General features: G+C 44.2%; 1 protein-coding gene across 1 annotated transcript in view; it reads left to right on the forward strand.

The window, feature by feature from the left end:
- The window catches only part of SERINC5 (serine incorporator 5), a 103,277-nt gene that overhangs the window by 45,989 nt on the left and 32,984 nt on the right, over positions 1-24,304 (forward strand). Inside the window, exon 2 of the mRNA XM_082724766.1 lies at positions 4,002-4,169. Within this exon, the coding sequence (XP_082580892.1) occupies positions 4,002-4,169 (168 nt within the window). The remainder of the gene's footprint in view (positions 1-4,001; positions 4,170-24,304) is intronic.

Here is a 24,304-nt window from a genome sequence, read left to right on the forward strand (position 1 = left end):
ACTTGCCGCTGAGCAGAGAGCCCGATGTGGGGCTTTATCCCAGGACCCTGGGAACGTGACCTGAGCTGAAGGCAGAGGCTTTAACCCACTGAGCCACCCAGGAGCCCCAGTAAATAAAATCTTTAAAAAAGAAAAATAAATAAAGAGGGAAAGTGAAAAGTAAGGAAAGTTTGGAAAGCTAAATCCATACAATGATATGTGACTTTAATGACAGGAGTCTTCTAAGTAAGCAGTATGATTTTCTTTTCACATTTTCTGGAATCACATTCTTTCTGTTACTACTTACCTTTAAATAATAACAAAGAATAATATATAAAATAATTTATATAGATATATAATATAAATATATAAGATACATTTATATATGTAAATAAATAAAAATATATAAATAAAATATAAATATTAGAATAAAAATAAAATAACTTAGAAAGGGATTTATTTTTATTTTTTATGCATAAATTTTAGGGCTGTAGATTTATTTTCCTTTTTTGTTTTCTGTGGCTTATCCTGAGCACAAAATGACAGCAATCAATTATGTGTACACATCACCTCTTTGACTTTTCAAAGCCCTTTTACAATGATGGCATTTTCTTCCGCTCACCCAGCCTTTGTGGCTCTTGGGCCCATCAGCATTCTCCTTTCTACCAGAGACCCAGGTCTTTGAGAAGCAGGTCCTGAGCTAGGACTGGGAGGGAGCCCGGGAGGCCCCACGGGTGTGAGCAGCTTCACACCTGCAGTGACAGGCCCTCGCCGGCCCTTCCTGGACCCCACAGAGCCCCCGGAGGTGTCCTTCCGCTGCCAGTACTGGACTCCCAGATATCCGTCCTGGCCTTTTCGTTTCATTCGGGTGTCTCTATGGGTCTCAATTATACCGAAGGGAAATCATCTTCATTAAAGTCCCTATTTCTTATAAAATAAATAAATAAATAATATAAACTCTGGAAATGATGTAAATGTTGACTGTCCTATGGGAACATTCTATCATGGGAAGCATTAACAGCTTTAAAAATACTTCTTTCCCAAATAGAATACATATTTTATTGCATTTGAATTTGAAATACATACGAATTTAAAAACCTTAGAACTAAAAAAAAGTCAGCAGCCAACAAAGGAGACAGTTGGGAAAGAATTTGGGAGGTGAGGAAGAGGAAAGTGAGCGTCCGGGGAGAAGATTGCTACGTCAGCGGAAGGAGAGAGAGGTTAAGAAGGTAGGGAGAGGGGGAAACTCGGGCCTCGGGTGGAAGGAGGTCAGTAAAGTCATGGATGGAGGATGTGAGTAAATTATAAAGGAAGGAGACCTATCAGAAGCACACAGAGGCAGTGGTGTGGGCTCTCTCTTATGAGATCTGTTAGCCCAGCCCAAGCAGAGTGACTTACCTTACAAGGCTGTGGCCTTGCCTTATGAGGCCAGAAGAGTCTTTTGAGGAAGACAGTTTGGAAAACTGAACATAAGATGGAAAGAGTGCATTAGCAACCATGGAAAGCGATGAAATAGTACACAAAGTACTCAGACAATGATGGGTGTCCCTGGGCAGAGAATCAGTTCTAAACTCAAGCTCAGCTGCTTCAAAATCAGTACTCGGGAGTCAGGTGATGGTGGGAAATGAAAGGTTGCTTTATTCAGGAAGCTGGCAGCCTGGGAAGATGGTGGACTAATGTCCCAAAGACCCTCTTCCCTGTCCAGGTGAAGCCAGAGGGTTTTAAAGGGGAAGGTATGGGACATTGGGGGCTGGTGCTGGGCTACCTGCAGGAGAAGGTGGTACCCAGGCAAATAGTCATATGTTGGCATGACCCTGAACAGACTTGCATCAGCAGCAGCTGTGTTCCAGGAGAAGTGGTCAGGACTTCTCCTCTGGGGAAGTCTGGTCCTTTATTCCTTAAGGCCGGTGGTCTGCAGTTCTCAAGGAAAGTAGGTTAGTTCATCTGTAGACCAAGTATATTGTCTATTTTTTTTTTTTAAGATTTTAATTTATTTATCTGGGAGAAAGAGTGAACATATGAGAAAGAGAAAGAGAGAGCGTGAGCTGGGGAAGGGGCAGAGGGAGAAGCAGACTCCCCGCTGAGCAGAGACCCGAATGTAGGGCTCCATCCCAGGACCCTGGGATCATGACCTGAGCCAAACTCAACTGACTGAGCCACCCAGGTGCCCCAACTATAGCATTAACATATATAGCTTTTGTTGTTATTTGTAAGTTATGGTAATCTTTTTGTAAAATTCCCTGTTTGCTTAAGAGAAATCCCTTCCTAAGACCAGGTATGTTAGATCAAGTCACCTATGAGGTCATAGCACAAGCATAAATACCGTTAATACCCCAATTTTATAAATGAGGAAACTGAGTCTTAAAAGGGTAAATACCGTGCTCATGGTATACAGCTGGTAGATTGAGGAGCCAGGTTCTAAACCCTGGCAGGCTGACTTTGAGCCTGAGCCTTTTTTTTTTTTTTTTTTTTAACCTTTATGTATTTATTAGAGAGAGGGACGGGGAAGAAGAAAGAGGCCAGAGAGGCAGAGGGAGAGAGAATCTCAAGCAGACTCCATGCTAAGCACGGAGCCCATCTCATGACTGGGAAACCATGACTTGAACATAAACTTAAGAGGCAGAGGCTTAACTGACTGAGCCACTGAGACACCCCTTGAGCCTGAACTTTTAACAACACTCCCCATTACCCCATGCTTTCCTAAAGATCTCGCTTCTTTTTAGCGCAGTGAAAATGCTCTGTATGATGTTATAATGATGGGTATATGTCATTATACATTTATTCAAACCCATCGAGTGCACAACACCAAGAGTGAACCCTTAAGTTGCCTGTAGACTTTGGGTGATGTTATGCAAGTTAGGTTCATCCTTGTTTAAGGAAAAAAAAAAGTACCATTTTCGTGAGTGATATTGCTAATGGGGGAGGCCATGCATCTGTGGGGGGGAGGGGGTATAGAAGATCTCTGTGTCTTCCTCTCAGTTTTATTGTAAACCTAAGAATGGTCTAAAAAAATAGTCTTTAAAAAGAAAAAAAGTCAACACCGGTCTCAAACTTGAAAACTTAATCCCCATTTTATTTATTATTCCCAAATTATGTGTAGTTTGCATTGACCAATGAAGCCCAATCAGAGATTGGGGACGGGGAAAAACCCGTTTCCCCAAATAAAAGATGCGTGTGCTCTTAGTGGTACAGCAGGATCTCTGTGCTCCCCGGTGCCTGTGCCTGCTCATTAGCCTAAAAGCTCATGGTGGGGGCACGGGGCTCTGGGGAACAAAGCCTGTATCAGAAGCTGCAGGCTACACGCTCCCATCATTGCCTGCGAAGGTCGATGCGGACCCGCCCACATAGTCTTTCCCATCCAGCCCGTCCCTAGTGTTTATACAGTTCATTCTTTGCCTCCTGTGTTTTTGGCACGTCCCTTTCTTGGGCCCTGCTTCTTGACTTTCATGTTCTTCCCACCCACTTTGCCCTTTGTCTCATTCTTGGCTTCTCGTACTCTACCGCTGATCTCAGAAATCTTTGTTTTATCGCAGAGTAATGATGACAGTGCTTCCGGTGAACTGTGGCTTTTCTGTTAACAATGGGGCATCTCCCAAGCCACATGCCCACCTTCTACTAAAGACAATGTCAGACTGATTGTGGTGAAAGCCTTGTTCCTGGGGCCTCTGGGCGGCTTAGTCCTTAAGCGCCTGCCTTCGGGTCTGGTCATGATTCCAGGGTCCTGGGATCGAGTCCCACATCAGGCTGTCTGCTCAGTGGGAAGCCTGCTTCTCCCTCTCCCACTCCGGTTCCCTCTCTCACTGTGTCTCTCTCTTTCAAATAAATAAAATCTTTAAAAAAAAAAAAAAAGAGAGAGAGAGAGAGAGAGAAAGCTTTGTCCCCACACCGCGCTGTTCCCGCACGTTCTGTGGGCAGGGTGGCTCTGAAGAATGATTGCCTGGGAAGGTGGACCTGTAGAGGTCTGGCATCTGTGGGGCTGTCAATGTGTGGCTCTAAGAGGCTGTTTTGTGTTCCCTCCCTAGCTGGCCTGCTGCTGTGGTACTGCTGGCTGTTCCCTCTGCTGCGGCTGCTGCCCCAAGATCCGACAGTCCCGGAGCACGCGCACCATGTATGCGCTGTACTTCATTCTTGTCGTCCTGCTCTGCTGCGTCATGATGTCCAAAACTGTGGCTAACGAGATGAAAGAGCATGTAAGTTGGCCTCTTTCCAGCCCTTCCCATTTTCCTTGGTTGAGGAGGGTGTGTGGGAAGTGTTCAATTTAGAGGATGGGGCCCAGCCACCGTGGTGTGGTTGGGGGTCGGCCTGCGTTCTCAGAACCTTCCGGAAGCCTCTTGGGTACTTTCCTGCCAAACTGGGGAACCATTCAGCATCTTGCACTTTTGCAGTAGTACAGATGGAGTCCGATGCTTTAGGTGTAGTGTGTGTTTTATCCTAGGCTTGTTTAGAGCTGTTCCTCCTCGGATGTACAGTCTTTTCTTTTCCCTTGTCCTAAGGAAGGCTGCTGGTGTCTCAAGTAGTAGCTGTTGTAAACTCAATTTGGCCTACGTGGGATGCATGATAAAGCATACAAAATCCCCACAGATAATGAGGAATGGGCCATAGGGCGATTTTTATTTTGCTGATGTATCATTTGTAATTTAGTGAGGGATGGATTTCTGGCCATTTCTGGGGCAGTGTATGCAGAGGTGGGCCTGGTGATGTGATGCTAAGGAAGACACCTGCAGCCTTTTACGTGGCTTTCCCTTTTGATCAGCCAGAAGAAAGGGGGACACGTTGGGGCGTTTGAGGGAGCTTAATAAATAACATTTCTCTTCCTAAGTTTTGTCAGTTTGTCAACAAATTGACAAAAGAGACTATAAGGTCAGCAGATAGATGCCAGACATCACCTTTATCCCTCATACAGCTGATGTGAGACACTGTGGCTTGCATCTGCAGAGAAGTGTGTTTCCTACTACTGAACCCCGAAATGACTCTGGGGGACCCGACCCAGTTACCAGTCTCACGGGACTGGACCTGACTTCCCCTACAGAGGTACACAGTTCACCAGGAAGAGCAGCAGATCCAAAGGAAAGGGGGAGAGGAAAGGCTGTCTCTCCAACCCTGTTTTCCTAGGGACCAGCAGAATGAGGATGGGGAGGAGGCCAGGGGCAGTACTCTGATGGACCTTGTCCACAGTGGAGGTGACATCACCAGGAGCAGCTCCCGACGAGAGTCTCTTCTCCCCAACCTTAGGTTGATGGTACGGACTCTCTTCCATACACTCACTCTCAAGGCTTCAAAACAACCATTTCCTAAAAAACACTTGATACATTCTTATCCTTTGAAGAGTTCTGTTAGGTAATGCTTTTATAATTGTGAATTTAGGGTCTGGAATATAGTGGGACTCCTGTGAAAGCTTGTGAAATTGCGATTCTCTGCTGACTGCTTTAAACACTGGCTCTCTTTCCTCAGTAAGGCACTGCGGTGGGAGCTCCGGGGCATTCAGACCTGTGAGAGACGGAGCTTCTCCTGTGGAAGACAGCGTGTAAAGTCTTCTGAGGCATAAAAAAAGTAGAAATGACTAGGTGCCATATGAGGGGATCTATAAAATGCTTTGGAAATTTGGAGGCAGGGAGACCCATAGCTAAGGCTGCCTCGTTAGGCCACACCAGGCTTCACCCTGCATTGGTGATAGTCCGCACCTGTCCTCTTCACCATACTGTGGTTTGATCTTGTATGTTTGTGGCAGTAAGTTTGAGAAGAGCAATACTGACAGGGTGTCTGATCTCACGTTTATCACCTCTGTCTTCCAGATAACTTCATGTTCTCTTTCTAAGGTAGCAGGCGTTGGTCTGAGGATCCCCTTGGGGTTGTGGTGGGAACTCTGAGCGGGTAGCAGATGTCTCTGCTGCAACTCCAGCCCTTCAGAAAATTTCAGTCTCCGTAGAATTCAGCTTTGGATCCAAGAAACAAATCCAGAGACTCTACAAACATGTAGTGGTGAACCCATCAGAAACATTGTTACTTGGTGGGGGGACTTGGGGGTGGGGGCGGGAGGTGTCCTTTGGGACCCACAAGGATACATTTTAGACTACGACTTTAATAATAATAATTTTAACATTTGGTGGCCTTCTAGGTAACCTGCCTGCATGAAACCATCCTTAACAACTTGAGCCTGTATCTGTGATTTCCAGGTCTCTGTAGAACATTTAAGAAGCAGAAAGACATTGAGTGTTGAGGGGTATCCCTAAGGGAGGCTTCATGGAAGGGACTTGTGTGATAATAATAAGTATTTTAATTGCTGATATTTATTGGGTGATACCCCATGCCAGGTTTTATTCTGAGCATTTTACCTGAATTCTCTCGTTTCTCACTATTGCTGTTGGCCGGGCAGTGGGTGCTGTGCTTGCTCCTGCCTTCCAGACGAGGAGGCAGGGGCACTGAATCATCTTGTTACCATGCCCGAGGCCTCCAGCTCTAAGTAGTACAGTTGGGATTTGAACCTGGGCCAAATGTGTTCTTCGCTACTAGGCTGTGTAGGTGGGGAGGAGGGCAAAGAGAGGAGATTTGGGTAGGTGAAATGGTCTTGCATGGATTTTAGTGCCAAGGTTAGGCATTTGACCATGGTGTGGTGGCAAATGTGGGAAGCCATTATCGATTCTTGAGTGGGAGACAGATATTCAGCAAGGTGGTGTGGTTGTGTGTACAGTGTGATTCGGGGTCAGAGCAGGGAGGAACAGAAGGAGGAAAGGGGAGAGGGGCCACCCCGACTCCTCACATTGTCTCTTGTAAGCATTTCTATGCCTCTCTCCTGAATGTACTTACTTAAAAATGGTTTGGCTGGGCTTTATGCATAGGGAATGAGGTCTCTGTTGGCTAAACCATTCCTTTTCCATTTTTTAGGGCCTCATAGGAGGCAGACTGGCTGGTCACAAAGTCAGCTTGTTTGCAGCCTATAGAATGGAGGCTGACCTCATCCTCAGGCGATGCTTGAAGGCAGGCATTGAAAGGTCCCCTTGTGGGCAGACACACTGGGCTTTTGCTGCAGCCCCCGCTTTGCTGGGCTGTGGAAAGTTTGAGGATGTGATGGGAAGAGGAGAAAGCGTGGGTGCTTGTAACGGCCCGGGTGGGAGTGTGCAATTGCCTCGTACGCAGCATTCTCACGTTGGGGTACAGAGGATGGGACTCTGTCCAGAGCCAGACGGGCCATCGGTGCGTGGGTTAAGAACACGAGGGCAGCCCTCCTTTTCAGTTATTGCCTTGGTTTCAAAATGTAGCCCAAGTTTAGATTTGAGCAGGAGGGGACTGCAAGGAGCTGCCCAGCCACACTTCATCCTGCCTCCTTTTGATGAGGGCGCAGGAGGCTGGCTGAGGATGGAGCAGGGGCTGGCTCCTTGCACCCCCTCTCCACCCACTCCCCTTGGTAATATGTGTGACATTCCACAGGCACCCCTGACTGCCCTAAAAGAAGAACAAATAGTTAACTTGCAGAGATCATAGTCCTGCAAGGCAGGAGTCTCTCTTGGTTTATAAATGTCCTTGAGATTTACAACAAAGAAGTTACCTTATCAATAGCCCAATTTCCAAAGATACATAACTCAGTTTCTCAAGCCCTAACATCACCCTCCCCTCCATAAAAAACCAAAGGAGACGGAGGTAGAAGGAAAAGTAAATAAAGTTAAATTTCTTTTAAGACCTAAATCTCACTAACAAGGACGTTTGATAGCAGGAATGTAACATTCCACCAGGAGACTCCCAATTGTCTTTATGTTAGTGCCTCATTAGAGGGAAAGTGGCCTTGGCTTGATAGTAACCAGGCCTTCCATATCCTGACAGTTTTCTTTATCCCAATAGCCCTTCTGAACAACCCTTTGTCCTCACCTACCCAACTCCTGTGTATATAACCAGCCACTCCTCACAACCCGGGGCAGCAGCTCTTCCTGCCCACGGGTCCTGTCCCCGTGCTTTAATAATCCACCATTTTGCACCAAAGATGTCTCAAGAATTCTTTCTTTAGTCGTCAGCTCCGAACCTCACCCCACCGAACCTGACTTAGGTTCAGGAACTTCATCACTTTCACTAGGGAAACTCCTCTTTTCCATGAGAACTTTGGCTCAGAGCAAACTCTGCCAGTGCTGGTAAAGCAGGGCATGATCTCTGTCTTCTCCTGAGGCATGTTTCCCATCCTAAAGTGTAGGAGCCATTTTACTGCAGGTCATTGAGGTCAATTGATTTGGTACAGGTATAGTCTCCCCCCCCCCCCCAAGATTTATTTATTAGAGAGAATGAGAGAGGAGAGGAGAAAAAAACTCTGCCCACAGAACCTAACATTGGGCTCGATCTCATAACCCCAATATCATGACCTGAGCCCAAGAGTTGGAGACCGTAACCTACTGAGCCACCCCGGGGCCCCAAGCAGGTATCATTTAGATATGGTTTTTGGATTGTTGGTGAGGTCCTGAGCTGAAGACCAAGGAATGACTCTTGAGATGTTTTTGGTGCAAAAAGGTGATTTTATTAAAGCATGGGGACAGGACCCATGGGTAGGAAAACCTGCTGCACAGGGATTGTGAGGAGTGGCTGATAACATCCTAGGGAGCTGGAGGCCAGGACAAAGGGAGGTCTTCCTAAAGACTTTCATATGCTAAGGAAGACTCTTGGGATGCTGGAGGCCTGGCTAGTATCAAGTGAAGGTGTTTTTCTTCTAGTAAGGCATAAGACCTTTGGGGAGTATCTGGAGGGAACTTACACTCTGCCTGCCTCAAGTATTGGTCAGTGTGCTGCAGGTTATAAGGAAATTTTAATTTATTTACATTCTTTTCTACCTTTGTTTCCCACATCACTGTGGAGGGGAGGGTGCTGTCAGGCCTCCAGGAAATGGAGTCCACGGTTTCTGGGTTTCCAAAAGTTAGGCTATTGGTTAGAATGCCTTTTCCTTGTAAATCACTGAGACATTTGTAAACTGGTGGAGGCTCCTGTCCTGCAAGATTGTGATCTCTGTCAGTTAACTGTTTGTTAGCTTTAGGGCAGCCTGGAGTGACTGAGGAATGTCACACCATCCCCCCTGGGGGAGCGGGCTGGTTTGTGGGGTCCGCTTGTGCTTTGTCAGCAACCTGCCTTCTGCTCCCTCATCAGTCTTGAGATGTTTGATGCTGGGGGATTAAAAAATCCATTTCAGAATGTGGGATGACTAGAAAACACCACAAAAACCCCAAAATGGGCTGGTGAGGGGCTGTTTTGAGAGACTTAAGCCTCCGGACCTGCACCACTAAATCAAGGTGTAACTTCTCTGTTTGGAAGTAAGTGATGACACTTTGAGGGCTCTGTCCCCTGGGAATCTGCCCAGGGGAATCTGCCGTGGCTTTTTAAGAGGGAGGAGAAAGGTAGGTTCTCCTTGTTTCCCGTGGAGGAGGGGCCTCTAAAACCAAACCTGCCTACTTTGGAGAGGGAAGGACAGGTGGGCCTTGCTCCCTGTGAGCTCAGGTGACAGGCCAGCATAAGAGCAGACTTAAATGGGCCTACCCTGAACCTTCCTAGATCCATTTTCTTCACTCGTGTCCCATGCTGTCCCCAGGCTGCTCTCATTCACTGAGATGTGGTAATTTGTGCCTGAACTAGCTGAATCTTTGCATGTTATTGTCTTTAGAACCCAAACACATGTTTAACATTGTGGATACAGAGGTTTTTTTGTTGTTATATGTTTGCTTTAAACTTAAATTTTTTTTCAAATGTTTTATTTATTTATTTGACAGAGAGAGAGAGAGAGAGAGAGAAAGAGTACAAGCAAAGGGAGCTGCAGAGGGAGAGAGAGAAGCAGGCTCCCCACTGAGCCACCCAGGTGCCCCCTCTTCAGTGTCTTAAAAGCAGTCCTTACATTCCATTTTCTCCTAGGACTTGCTGCAAGTCAGCCAGCCTGACATTAGCATCCGGGCCCCCAGTTGCCAGCTATTGCCACACCCAGAGATTGCCGGTGCGCCCAGGACTTGTGCATTGGCCTACAGGCTCTTGTTTGGCCAGTGGTTTTTATTATCATTCATTTAAAATTTAAAACTTGGCTCCTTTAGGAGGGGTGAGCCTGCCGTGCTTCCTCAGAGGCCCCATCACTGGACATTTACTTAGATTTTTATGATTATTTTTTAAAGATTTTATTTGTTTGAGAAGGAGCACAAGAGAGAGAAAAGGGGAGAAGGGGAACTGAGGGAGGGGACAAGCAGACTCCATGCTAAGCGCAGAGCCTGACATGGGTCTGGATCCCATGACATATCTTGATCACCTGAAAGATGTTTTTTAAGTAATCTCTATACCCAGTGTGGGGCTTGAACCTCCCACCCCATGATCAAGATCAAGCTGGCCCAAGCCAGCCAGATGCCCCGGAGGTTAGAGATTTTAAAAGTGGGAGAATCTTAAGTCAGAATCCTAACTAGACCCCTCATTTGACAGGTTGGGAGCAGGGCAGGGACATGTTTTGTCCAAGACTGTGACCCCAGATGGAGCTGAGACTAGAACCCCAGGAGTGCTGGCCTCCTGGCTGCCTGGCCAGTGCTGTTCCTGCCCGTACCTCTATGTTTGGTTGTCCTTGGGTATTCAAAGAAGTCTCATAGGGAAGGCCATAGAAAACTTATCCTTCCTCCTGAATGCTAATCTTTCTTCTGGAGCCGGTGGTACAGGAGAAGTGTTTCTTCTGTAAGCAGCTCAGCTTCGGGCCTGAGGCAGCTTTCTTAGCTTATCTTCCCATCTGCTGCTTTCTGGTGGTGAGGACCAGAAGCTGGGCTCCAGGAATGATGGTTGGTCTGTCGCAGAAAATAGAAGCAACCGCAAATTTAGTTTTCATTTATTTGGCGGCTTTGCATGTGAAACAGAAACTGCCTTCAGGTTGTGTTTGGTGTCATTATATTTTAAAAGTAAACAAATATCAGCAATGAAAAATACTCTGCTTTGATCCAAAACACTGAGGAGTCTGTCCCAGCTTAGAATGACAGTCATTCACACTCAAGTGGAAAGTCTGGCTCTTGTTTTGATTTTGATGTTTACCAGTTGAATGTGAAGAAAACTGTGTATCTGAGACCTGGTATCAGGTGTTATTACCAAGCAATGAAGCTTTATAGAGTAGTAGATAGTAGAACTCCCCTTTCTTAGCTGGCATTTTATGCTTTTGTGTTAGACCAAGTGTCAAATTAGGGGGGAAAAAATGCTGACCTGATCAGTTCTTTAATTCTGGAGTTTTTTGTTTTGTTTTGTTTTATTTTTGTTTGTTTTTGTTTTTTTAAATCCAGATGGGATAGAATGCTCTCCAGAAGTTCTCTTTCTGAACAGCAGCTGAGTTCATTGTACTGTTGTACCTTGTATGTGTAGAGTCTATCAGTGAATATGTTTCTGAGGTTAAAGGTGGGTTTGGGCCCTCAAACCTCAAAGTCCTTGATAGGACCCCATGAGAATATTTTCACCATGTCTTAATGAGAATTTTCCTATGGGGAGCTGGCAGTGAATTTTCCACCTCTTAATACTCTGGGTCCCCTCCCCTCCAAGTGGGAGTGACTTTGGGGGCATGTGTTTCCGAACAGCTTTTGTTTGGTCTCAATTCCATCCAGACCTAACACCGTGTGGGAGAAAACCAAGAGTCCTCACAACCCTGCCTTCCCTCCCTCCTCCCCTTGATCGGGCCTCACCCTCCTGCTCACAAGTGAATTCTGGGAAAATGATGGTGGGAAATAGTTCTGTAGTACAAGCAGCGATTTGAACTAATGGAGACCCTGCTGAGAGTCTTTTTTTGAATCTGAACCAAGGGTAGAAAAGTTTGATCCTTGTCCAGGAATAATGAGCTTCCCAGGAGCCAGAGAACAATGAAACAATAGTTATTGTCTTTGGACTGGAGGATCCATTACCTAGAAACCTTTGGGGGGGGCATCAGGTGTTAAAGAGGATCTCTGTTTCAAGATGGATCTGGCTGTGGGAAGGGGAGAACGAACCCCCTTTGCTGTCATCTTCAAAAACATCTCCTCACCGACTGTCTGCTGGGCCCTCAGAGCACCCCTCTGCAGATAAATGAAACAGACAAGAACTTCCAGTTGGAAGCAAACAATTCTGTCATTATAAAAACAGGCCCGGGGGAGCAGACCAATGGCACGATGCAGAAAGAACTAAGAGTCAGTAGCCTCAAAGCGCTGGGAGCAGGAAACATAAATATTGTGAATAGTTGAGTCTTGATGCTCTTGAGAATTTAAAAGGCGGATCATGTTCCTTGGTTAAACTGTAGCCCAAGTTTGTGCTCGGAAAAGTCTTTTAAGTCAAATAATTCCTTCCTTCCTCCTGTCTTTCCTTCTTTCCTATGTAAGTGCCAAGCCCTGGGCGAGGTGCAAGGGTATGTAAGTAGTAACACAGTTGTCGTCCTTAGAGAACTGGCCCCCAGGTAGGGGAAGCAGAATGGTTTAGTAACTGCACTCAGGAGGAGCCCCTTGATGTTAGATGGCAAGTGTGCACACGGGGACGGGTTTGAAAGCTCCGGGTGTGTGAACTCCATTAGTGACTTGGAAACAGTGCCCTCAGCTTCGCCATCATTTCTGTTAACCTTTGGGGTCACGTTAGCACTCAGGAATGTTTTCTCTGTGTCCTTGACTGCAAGCAGAGGAGCCTGGGTGAGGGTAGAGGTTTGTGAGGGAATGTGTCTAGCCCTCTAAGCTTAAGGCTGTACCTCTAGGGGGTCAGGCATTTTGGGGGTGTGGTTTTTACATTTCAGTGATGACTGTTTCTACAGTCTCAGAATAAGTCTAAAATTATCTTTCCAAATGGCGGCTTTCATCAGAGTGGGTTTTATTTTTGGTTGCATGGAGTGTGTTTGCATAACAGATGTGAGGACTTTTCTCTGTTAGAGCTCTTGAGGGCTTCTGGCCTGTGGCGAGGAGCACTGGGACTCCCATGCCTGTCCCCCCCACCCCCACCACCCTGCAGCTAAATTAAAATACTTAATTTGCTGCTCTAAAAATGGCATATGGGAGATACACAGTTGGATTCATTTAAAGCACAAGTTCCAGAGTCTTGTAGAGGTGAGAAGGCAGGGCAGAGTCCTAGGACCTCTCTGCTCCTCCTTTGGCTTTTGATCTGTAGAGCTGGTGAGCTTTTCCTGTAGAAAGCCAGCTAGATAACATTCTCCAGTCTGGGGGTTTTTGTGGTCTCTAGCAACTTCTCAGATGCTGCCATTGTAGGGCAAAAGCAGCCAAAACAATGTGCCAGCAAATGAGTGTGGCCGTGTTCTAATCAAACTTTATTTTCCTAAACAGAAGCTAGCGGGATTTAACCCACAGACTGTGAGTTTTTGATTCTTGTGTTCTGTTGTCAGTGGCCCTATGCATGTCATGTACAGTCAGTCTGTCCACCTTGGGAGGAGAACTTCAATGGTTAAAAGTTACGTTGAGGACACCAGAGTCCTTGCTTTCAGTTTTAGATAATTGGGATGTGTCAACCACGTGCTAGATCGACAAGACAAGAATATTGCAGCAATAAATTTACTGTGACACGTTTAATGCTCGGTCTTGGTATGCGTGGCCTTTTGAAATAAATGATAAATTATTCACAGATAAAAATAATCTGTACTCTTCTTCTGTAGTCAGATGAAGCATTTTGGTGATCAGGAAAAAGTGGGGAGGGAGAAGATGAGTGTGTGGGTACCTTGCTTCCCCGGCTGCCAAGGACTCCCCATTCCAAGTCAGGTAAATTGTAAAATGGAAAAGATACTGGGCCAGGAACCTGAACATGTGCCATGTCCTCCTGGTCCTCAGTACGAGGATTGGGGAGTAGGGGCTCTCAGAAACTTGCAGTTAGAGGTGTAGTAGGGTGCAGTTTTTGGGGGGATATTAGATTCTCATGTCCCACCTAAGGCAAAAATCACGAACAATTAACATTACCCATGAAAATGCTTGAATGACATTAACATATAGTATAGAAGAAAGATTGCACATATGAAATCTAGTTTTACTGGGTCTAAAAAATTATTCATAGAAGACAGGCACACAGTTGAATTTGTGTATCACTGTATTCCAGTCCACATAGTCACAAAGACCATTGATTTGGGGCTCACTTGGGCTCTGAACATGTCTTCTATCTGGTAAGTGATCTAAATAGAAAGTTTTGCTTGTTGAGATGTTTCATCTTCTCGTTAGAGAAAGTCCAGCATCTCTGCCTTCACGGGTGATTCTTCAGTGGCCTCTTTCCCTCAGGACAGGTACAAACTCCTTCAGACCCTGTACTCTGTGGGAGGGGCAGGGTGGACAGTAACCTTATTTGCCAGTAAAATGGAGTACAGTGCTCTGTGGTGAGTTATAAGGTGTCTCTGTGGTTAGGTGTAGATTTTTTCCTTAGAGTCAGAGGGCCCCATCCCTATCCTACCCCCTTGCAGTGCTTCTGGACAAAGACCCCCAAGAAAAAGGATTGAGATGCTGACCCTGAGAGGCCAGTGGCTCTGAAAGTTGTGTCCTTCCTTTCTTTTCCTCCACTTGTCACTCCAGCCCTCAAGTTCTCAGAAAACCTCCCTGGGGAGAGCTTAGCAGTACCTGCTCAAATTTCAAACATAGTGACTTTCTGACCCCCAGATTACCTTCTTGGTAGCTGTCCTCCTGGATGTTTTACACATGTGCTGAGAGAGATGCACAATAGGGAAAATACCCAGTACGCTTTGTTTGTGAATTATGGATGAAGTAATGATGAACAATCAGAAACAGCCTAAACGTCTGCCATTTGGGTAAAAGAAACTAAAGGATGGTTGGTGCAGACATGCAGCGATCTGCAAGACACAATGAGTGGAGAGCAGCACAGCGAAGGGTCCAGAAGGGTCCACGCACAGCTGCGACGGTGCTTATTACCTCTGGGAAGCAATCGAGTTAGAGCTGGGGGACAGTGGTAGAGAATAATATTTTCTCTTTTATTATTTATTTAGTTATTTATTTATCTATTTATTTTGAAAGAGAGAGAGAGGGAGAAGGTGCATGTCCTTGGGTGCGAGGTGGTGGGGTGAGGGGAGCAGAGGGGGAGAGAGAAACTTGAGCAGGCTTGAGCCCAGCACGGAGCCGCAGTGGGGCTCCATCTCACAGTCCTGAGACCATGACCTGAGCTGAAATCGAGAGCCAGCCACTTAACTGACTGAGCCACCTGGGCGCCCCTTGTATTTTGTCTATTTGATGGTAATTTACATTTTCCCTGGCAACAGGCATGTAATTATGTATTGCTGTGTAATCACAAATCAGTGACATTTAGGAATGATCCTTGGACCCCCTGCATTTGCCATTAGGTTTCTTGAAAACAGGGGTGGAAGACCCTCTGGGTTCACTTCCTGATCCCTACACAGAGCCTGGCTATCTCCTCGGCCATCTGCATCCTGGCTTCTGCTCCCACTGGCTCTAGAGAATATTCTGATTCAGTGTCCCAAAGGACTGCCGGCATCCAGACCCTGTGTTCCTTCTCAGTCCTCCTCATGTTGGTGGTATTTGATGCTGCTGACCTCGCTCTGCTTCTTGAAAGCCTCTCTTTCCAAGTCTCCTCCTTCAGTTCTGGACCTTTTCAGTTTCTTCTTTGAGTTTTTCCTTCTTCCCAGCCCCTGAATATTTGTATTCTCCAGGGTTCTGGGATGTGTCCACCATCCCCCTCCCCACCTTCACCACGTTCCTCTCCAGGGGAGTCTACTGACGGTCATTTCTGCTGCTCTACCAAATCTGTAGCTCTAGTCCAGCCATCTTTCCTGGAGTGCCGCGCCCTTGCTGAGTCACCTGCTCACACGTCCTCTTGATACAGGCACCTCCCGTGCAATTAAAAAAAAAAGAGTTTTATTTACTAATCTTTAAACTAAGATTTATATTTATTAATTATTCAAACAATTTTAGTCTATTAATTTATAAATATATTTATTAATAATCAATTATTTATTAATTTGACAGAGAGAGAGCATGTGTGGCATGCACAAGCAAGGGGAGGCAGGCAGAAGGAGAGGGAGAAGCAGGCTTCCCGCTGAGCAGGGAGCCCGACTCTGGGATCATGGCCTGAGCCGAAGGCAGACACTTAACTGACTGAGCTACCCAGGCACCCCTGCAATTTGTTTTGTTTCGTTTTTTTAAAGATTTTATTTATTTATTTGACAGACAGAGATCACAAGTAGGCAGAGAGGCAGGCAGAGAGAAAGAGAGAGAGAGGAGGAAGCAGGCTCCCTGCTGAGCAGAGAGCCCGATGTGGGGTTCCATTCCAGGACCCCGAGATCATGACCCGAGCCTAAGGCAGAGACCTTAACCCACTGAGCCAGCCACCCAGGCACCCCTGCAATTTGTTTTTAAGTGAAGTATTGCCCCACTGCTTTGAAACTGCTCTTCTGTGATTCCTCTTCCCCACTGGTCGACCATTGGATCAGCTGTCAAACTAGAAACCAGGATTCCTATACCTGAGTTCCTCTACCTTTATCTGTAGGCTTACCCCAAATCAGCAAAGAGGACCTACCCATTCCCTGGCCCCCAGTCACCAAATTCTTTGCCTCCTTGAAGAGTTAACGTAAGTTTTCACTGGGATCGACTTCTCATTCAAGACTGGTTACTTGTACGATTTGGTTTGTACATTCCACCTTGGATGTTAACTCATTCTCTGTTTACAGAGACTGACATTAGTTGGTCCGTCTCCTTTTGTGGAAGATCCCTTCATTCCATCATAATTAGTCAGTCCTCTGGGAATTGTCTTGTTTGGATTGAAAGCTTTTTGTTTACAGTTTGATCAGAGTTGTTTTCCATCTAATCAAATTTGTGGCTGCTCCATCCTGATGAAGTGCTTGTGGTGAAGGGGCTGTGAGCCCTAATGCTAGTCTCTGTCTCATGCTTCTGAGATTCTGCAGAGTTACCACTGGGAGCATTAAGTTCCTGATTTCAGAAGTGACGGGGTCAGATAAAACTCGACGTTAAACATTTAAGTTTAGTTTCTCTTGTGGCTTTTAATAATGACAAATGTAGACTTGACTCCTTACCAAGGAATGAGCCTGGAGGTGGTCCCCGGGAGCACGGAAGCTGACCTCAGCATTCCCCCTTTCACAGCTGCTGGCGGTCATGGGTAGCAGACAGACATTGCTGGACCTGGACTTATTCCACAGAGAAAAACCAAGTTGTCTTAGAATTAGAATGTTTGAAGATCAGTGGAATTCCAGAAAGAGGAGAGGCAGACAGAAAGAGGCTCTGGTTCTGAAATTCATGTTCAGGTAAGGGATATTAAACTGAACTTGAAGACCCAGTTCTTCTAGTTTTTATGCTATGACTCAGGCCAAACTGCCTACAGCTTTTTTGGCACCTTGGATTCATGCAGCCTTCTAGAAATCTGATAGACTGTAAGAATCATTAGCTTTGCTAATATACCATTTCCTTATCTTTCCCAAATAACACTTCCATATCAGAGGGGCACCAATCTCATCTTTCTCCTCTCTGTTTCTTTAAGAAACCTCCCAAAGTCTGTTCTTCTGGGTTTGCAGCATCTGGGCCCCTGGCCAACCAGAGCTGTATGTGGGCCTTTCTGTGGCTCTTCTGTAGTTTCTTTATATTTATTCATCTGAGATAGAAATTGTTCGGGGAGCATAGTTAGTGTTTCTCTTGTGCAGGAAACATCATGTGGGGTTTCTTCTAGCTCCATCTCTTTGCGCTTAATACTTGTGTTGATGTTTTGAAAATATCTTCCCTGACTTTTCTTTCTTTCTTTTTTTCCCCCCATTTATTTATTTGACAGAGAGAGACATAGTGAGAGAGGGAACCCAAGCAGGGAGAGTGTGAGAGGGAGAAGAAGGTTTCCCACTGAGCAGGGAGCCCGATGTGGGGCTTGATCCCAGGACACTGGGATCATGACCTGATCCGAAGGCAGACACCCAGTGACTGAGCCACCCTGGTGCCCCCAGATATATTTTCCTGACTATTGCAGTATGAATCCTTGGCAAAATGAGTAGAGCATCTACTGAATTCTAAGATGCTTATTCCCCCCATGTTCAAATCAGAATGCAGGAAACTGTCATTCATGTAATGTGCTGATTCCCTCTCCCCAAAGTTCTTTTTATAAGATAGACAGCACCTTAGAATTTAAGGAAACTTACTGTGTGAGGGGTTGTTTTGTTTTTCTTTTCTTTTTGTTTTGTTTTGTTTTGTTGTTTTGTTATGTTTTTAGTAGGCTCCATGCCAAATGTGGAGTCCCATGGTCTCAGGACTGAGCCAGCCAGGCACCCAGGAAGTTTACTTCATGGCTATGTTGGAATAGGAACCATGGCAAGCACTTTACGAGGACTGAGTGATTTAATTCTTGGGAGAACTTCATAAGGTGGTGGCAATATTATTTTGTTGTACAAATAGGGAATTGAGGCTCAGAGAGAGTGTGATATTTGCTCAGGTTAGTAGTGGAGTTAGGGTCGGAAGTCTACTGAGTCCTTGTTTACTCTTACTGATAATATGATGGCTCTGAGTTTGGCTGCCTTGAGGGTTGAAAGGAAGCCTCTTGCCCACAGGTCCCTACAGAACCAACATAGAAGTAGTGTCCTTGGATGCCCAGAGCCAGACTTGAAGAGGCAACACCCTGAGCAGGCCCGTCACCTTCTCCCCCCAACAGCGTAGAGTCTGTGTGTGATGTGAGTTTTCTTTTTCTAAAACTGGGATGGAGCTTGGAGTAGCAAATATTTAATCAGAGCAAATTCCCCTTGGTAAATTCTCTTGGCTTGTTCAAATAGAGGTTCTTCGCTTAAAAATATTCACCACTTACTGAGGACTAAATGACTAAGTCACCCACAGAGCGTAAGGCAGGTCTTAGTACAGAGCAGCCGGTTGTTTGGCTACTTCTATTTGGGATGAAATACTCAATGCCACATAGTCACCCACTGATGAGCCTGAGAGCCTCTGGGAGTAAATAAGGGAGGGGATTCTGGGGGGTGGTGATAGAATTCGAGGTTAGGCCCTCCTGGCATTAGCATTTTTCTTGAGATGGGTGTGAGGATTGTTGGGGTGGGGGAGGGGCTGGTGGAGATGAAAGGGGTACTGACTGCAGGTGTTATAGTTGGGGGGAGAGGGAGGTGTCAGGAATTAGTTTTGTTGATTGAGTGGAAGAAAGAAGGGAAGGAAGAAAAAGCTGAATGAATATTGTAGAGCAATAAATCCCGCTTAAATAAAACAGCTGAATAAGTGAGGTGGTGTCATGCCTCCGTGACTTTTACAGATTTAAAGCAATATTACCTGTTTCTCACAGCATTACTTAATATGGGTATAGCTTTTGTTCCTCTCTGAAAAGTTTAGAAACATTCACTTCGTGTGGGCTCTCCCATTATGTCAGTATCCAAAGAATTTATTACTTATTTTCTCTCTATTTATTTTTTATTTTTTTATTTTTATTTTTTTTTAAGATTTTATTTATTTATTTGACAGAGATCACAAGTAGGCAGAGAGGCAGGCAGAGAGAGAAGAAGACACAGACTCCCCGCTGTGCAGAGAGCCTGATGCGTTGCTCCATTCCAGGACTCTGGGATCATGACCTGAGCCGAAGGCAGAGGCTTTAACCCACTGCGCCACCCAGGCACCTGTGTCTATTTATTTTTTAAAGATTTACCTATTTATTTGAGAGAGAGAGAGAAAATGCTAATGTGTGCTAGCAGGGGAAGGGGCAGAGGGAGACAAGTCAAGCAGGGGAGCCTGCCACTGGGCTTGATCCCAGGACCCTGAGATCATGACCTGAGGGGAAATCAAGATGCTTAACTGACTGAGCCACACAGGTGCTTTTGTATTTATTTATTTTTGAAAAAAAAATTTAAACTAAGTTTTATTTTAATTGCAGTTAGTTGAGATGCGATGTTATTTTAATTTCAGGTGTACAGTATAGTGATTCAACAATTCCATACATCAACCATCACTCATTCCATTTCATGACAAGTTCACTCTTTCTTGGTTTCTCTCTCTTTCTCTCTTTCTCCTTTTTTTCCCCCTTTGCTCATTTGTTTTTTTTCTTAAATTCCACATATGAGTGAAGTCATATGGTATTTGTCTTTCTCTGGCTGACTTATTTTGCTCAGCATAATACTCTCTAGCTCTATCCACGTCGTTGCAAAGGGCAGGATTTCATTCTTTTTTGTGGCTGAGTAATAGTCCAGAGAGAGTGTGTGTGTGTGTGTGTGTGTACACACACGTGTATATTTGTATACATTTACTCATACCACCTCTTAATCCATTCATCTATTGATGGACACTTGGGCTGCTTCCATAATTTGGCTGTTGTAAATAATGCTGCTTTAAACATAGGGGAGCATGTATCCCTTTGAATTAGTGTTTTTATATTTTTGGATAAGTACCCAGTAATGTGATTGCTGAGTCATAGGGTAGTTCTGTTTTTAACTTTTCGAGGAAGCTCCGTAGTATTTTCCGGAGTGGCTGCACCAGTTTGCATTCCAACCGATAGTTCACGAGGGCTCCCTTTTCTCCACATCCTTGCCAACACCTGTTTTTCTTGTGTTATTTAATTTAGCCATTCTGACAGGTGTGAGGTGATATTTCATTGTAATTTTAATTTGTATTTCCGTGATGGTAGGTGATGCACATCTTTTCATGTATCTGTCTTCCTTGGAGAAATGTCTATTCATGTCTTCTGCTGAGTTTTTAATGGATTATTTGTTTTTTGGATGTTGAATATTTGAAGATTTTAACCATGTGAGTTTACTCACTTATAAAACACAACTAAAAATTCACACTCAAAATTCAGAAAGCACTTGCTGACTCCTCTCATTACCTGCATGGGGTGCTTCCTGTGTTCTTGCGTCTAGTCCTAATTACTGTCCTGGAGGAATTTCCAGACCAGACATTCTCACTGCGATGCCCCAGGATGCTTCGAACCCTATAAGTTGACACAAACTCCTGATCTGTTCTTCTAGTTCACCTGTTTGTCCTCTACCAACCCTACTCTCCCACCAAACAGCACCTGCCCACTTCCCTTACTTCTTTCTTGTCATCCATATAGTCCTACCAGCTCTGATCTCTACCTATAGAATTTCTGGTCTCCCTGCCAGTGGTTTACCTTCTTCATTCATTGACTGTTGGCATCCATCGACAATCCACTGGACTATTAAACCAGTGGCCTTTCAACTAACCCTCCTGCCTGAAGCCAGTTGCCTTTCCAGCCCTACCTCCATGTAGCTAAAATTGTTGTTTTCTCTTGAGTGTAGGATGGGGACCAGACTTCTTAGCATTAGAGTAGTACACCTGGCTCTTTGGAGTGAGATCCTGAATTTTCTTTTAGCTTTATCTTATGCAAAAGGAATGCTCTTTTTAGTATAAGTATGTCTCATGTAATATTTAGTATAAGTATGTCCCAAATATTGTATGGGGGCATTGTTGGAAGATAGGAGAGGAACAGTAAAGTGTCCCCCAAACTAAGAAGGCAATTTTGAGACTGGAAAATGAAGCAAGCAACTTCATACAATTTATAGAGTTTTATTCAGGGTACCTTATTGATGGTGAGGGTGAGGCAGGAATGGCAGGGGGGTGAATCTGGCAGACAATGGTTTATAGCAGCTGCACAGTTAATTCTCTGCAAAGTCCAGACCTTAGTCCAGATTTTACAGAGTGAGGGGACATGGCAGAAGGGACTATCATGAGATCAGAAGGTTGTTAGGATCCTCATTGACAGCCAGTCTTTAATTAGATCTGTGACACCATTTGTGGTATATCTAACAGATTCACAGGAGCCTCAAACAAGCCTTCCCTGCAACCCTTATCCTAGGCTTGGCAGACATTTCTAAGGTATGTATATTAATCCTCAGGGGACCCCAAGAGGGGTCATTGAATGAGCACAAACTAAATGGAGGACCAAAGATGGAGTCATTACTGTCAGCACTCCTGCAGACATACTAAACAATTAGTAGTTGTTTATTCAAAATTTAATTACATATTTTGTGTTTTATCTGGCAATCCTACATGTCTGCTACTTTGTTTTGTAGCCTTTTCAGAAACACAGTTGTGTCTCTATGTGTTTACGTCTTGATTGGATCTTTTAAAAAAAAAAAATTGCGGTTGCAGAAACTTTGTGATTACAAAATATTTGACATTTCTTTGTGAAAACTTTTGTATCCATCTGTTCACAAAAAAGGGGGCTATACTTAATTGGGTCTCAGCAGCAACACATTTTTGCCTGAGGCACTAACTTGAAAAAACATGTTGTTTCAGAGAAACATGTTTCAGATTAGGGTGTAGTAATGACTGTGGACCTTTTTTGAGTGGAGGGAATCCTCATTCAGGAAAATGAACTCCGGTTACACTTAGTCTTTTTGCTTATGGAAATCTGAATAGCCTCAGTTGCTATTGTTACTCAGGTTACACTTAGTCTTTTTGCTTATGGAAATCTGAATAGCCTCATTTGCTATTGTTCCTTTAAGATCTTTTCTGAGGATAAAACCAAATTGTTATGCTTCAGTTTTACTTCCAGCTTTGTGTCATTTTTTTTTTCCTCTGCAATATTTTTTTGTCTTGTTACAGTGTGATTTTCAACGTATTTTTTTATTTTGAAGAATGTTCAACTTCAATGTTAATAAGAAGCAAGGTTTCTTTTTTTTTAACCACTTTATTTCCCAACATTAATAGAAATACCCTGCTTGTTCTCATTATGTAAGATTTTAATTATTCTGATAATATGCATAGATTTTACAACCTTCTGGTTGGACTAGAATAAAGCATTGTCAACCTTTCTCAGAAGGTTAAGACTCATAAAGAATGACAGTGAATAAAAAAGAAAGCCCAATTAATATCCAATTCACAGAGTAAAATCCAGATAGCTATAAATTTAACAGATGATGTGAACCTTACTTGTAACAAGGAAGATGGACATTGAAACAAGATAGTGGGTTTTTTTTTTTTTTGAAGGAAAATTTTTTCTTTGCCTTTCAAGAATCTTTTGGCTGGTCTAAAAATTAAATTGACATGAGACAGATTAATCTGGAAGAGTCAAACTTAATTATGTACTTTGGTGGAATCCACATAATTTCATAAGCATGAGATTCCAAAGAAGGGCAAAATGAGATATATATGTTATCCTGAACTAAGGAGAAGGGCGAAGGGACCCGAGACTTCGATGGGAAGAAAAGTAATTTCCAGGAGGATGAAGAGGAGCGAATGTTTGGTAAACAAATGTTTACTGAGCCATATGGAAGCAAGGGATGGAGAAAGGAATTTTTACAAACAGACCTTGCTCAATTCCTCTTCTCTACCACACTGAGTTCACAGTATTCTGTGCTTCTCTGTGGCAGTAGCTCTCTTCCTGGAGCAGGTCCTCTATTAAATCCATGCCCCCCAGTCTAAACTTTTTTTAGGCAATTATCAGGGAGGTCAACATTTTTTTGAGTCTCCTAGAACTTGATTGTTTTCAGATCAAAATAATTCGCATACCAAAGTGCCATATTATGGGGCCATTTGTTCTGAACTTACACATTATCTTTAAATTGGATGTTCACGTTGGGAATGGTGAGCAGTCTCCAATATTACTGATGAGATATAAACTGGTACAGTCTTCAAAAGCCATGGTTTGACTTTACCTCTTGAAACTTTAAAATTTGATTCCATTTCTAGGTCAGCAGTCTATCCATATAAGGCACATGTTCAATGAAGCATGCGTAACAGTGTTTACTGAGTCAGTGTGTGTAATAACAAAAAACCACAAATAACAGAAAACAAAAAATCGTCTCCAGGTGTTCACTGTGGGAATGCTTATCAGTTTTGATCTATTCTTAACCATAAAATATTAAATAGTGGTAAAAAGTGGATTGGAATTCTACGTAAATTAATAGGGAAAGGTCTCTATGGCTTATTGTTAATTAGGAAAAAACATATTGTAGAACAATACGTATACTCTTTAACAAAGTTTTTTGTTTATACACTGTATATATGTCACATACAAGTGTATGTATGTACGTATGTGTATGTGGGTATATTATGAATGAATATTGGGGTTGGGAACACACTTGTAAACTAATAAAAATACCCACCAAATTGTTAACTCTTGAGGAGAGGAGTGATATTTTGGGGTGGGACTGAAGGAAGTCTTTCACTTTTTAGTCTGTATATGCATTTCAAAAAAAATATATCCGTGTATTACTGTATAATTTTTTTTAAAGTTCTGATTCTAGACGTCAGAATTCATTAGACTAAGTAAAGGTGAAATGGTACATTATAGCACTATATCTTTAAAAATGATTCGGAGAGGGGTGCTTGGGTGGCTCAGTGGGTTAAAGCCTCTGCTTTTGGCTCAGGTCATGATCCCAGGGTCCTGGGATTGAGTCCTACATGGGCTCTATGCTCAGCAGGGAGCCTGCTTCCCACAGCCTCTCTCTGCCTGC

Source organism: Mustela nivalis, assembly GCF_964662115.1.
Source record: "Mustela nivalis genome assembly, chromosome: 3".
Classification (NCBI taxonomy): Eukaryota; Metazoa; Chordata; class Mammalia; order Carnivora; family Mustelidae; genus Mustela; species Mustela nivalis.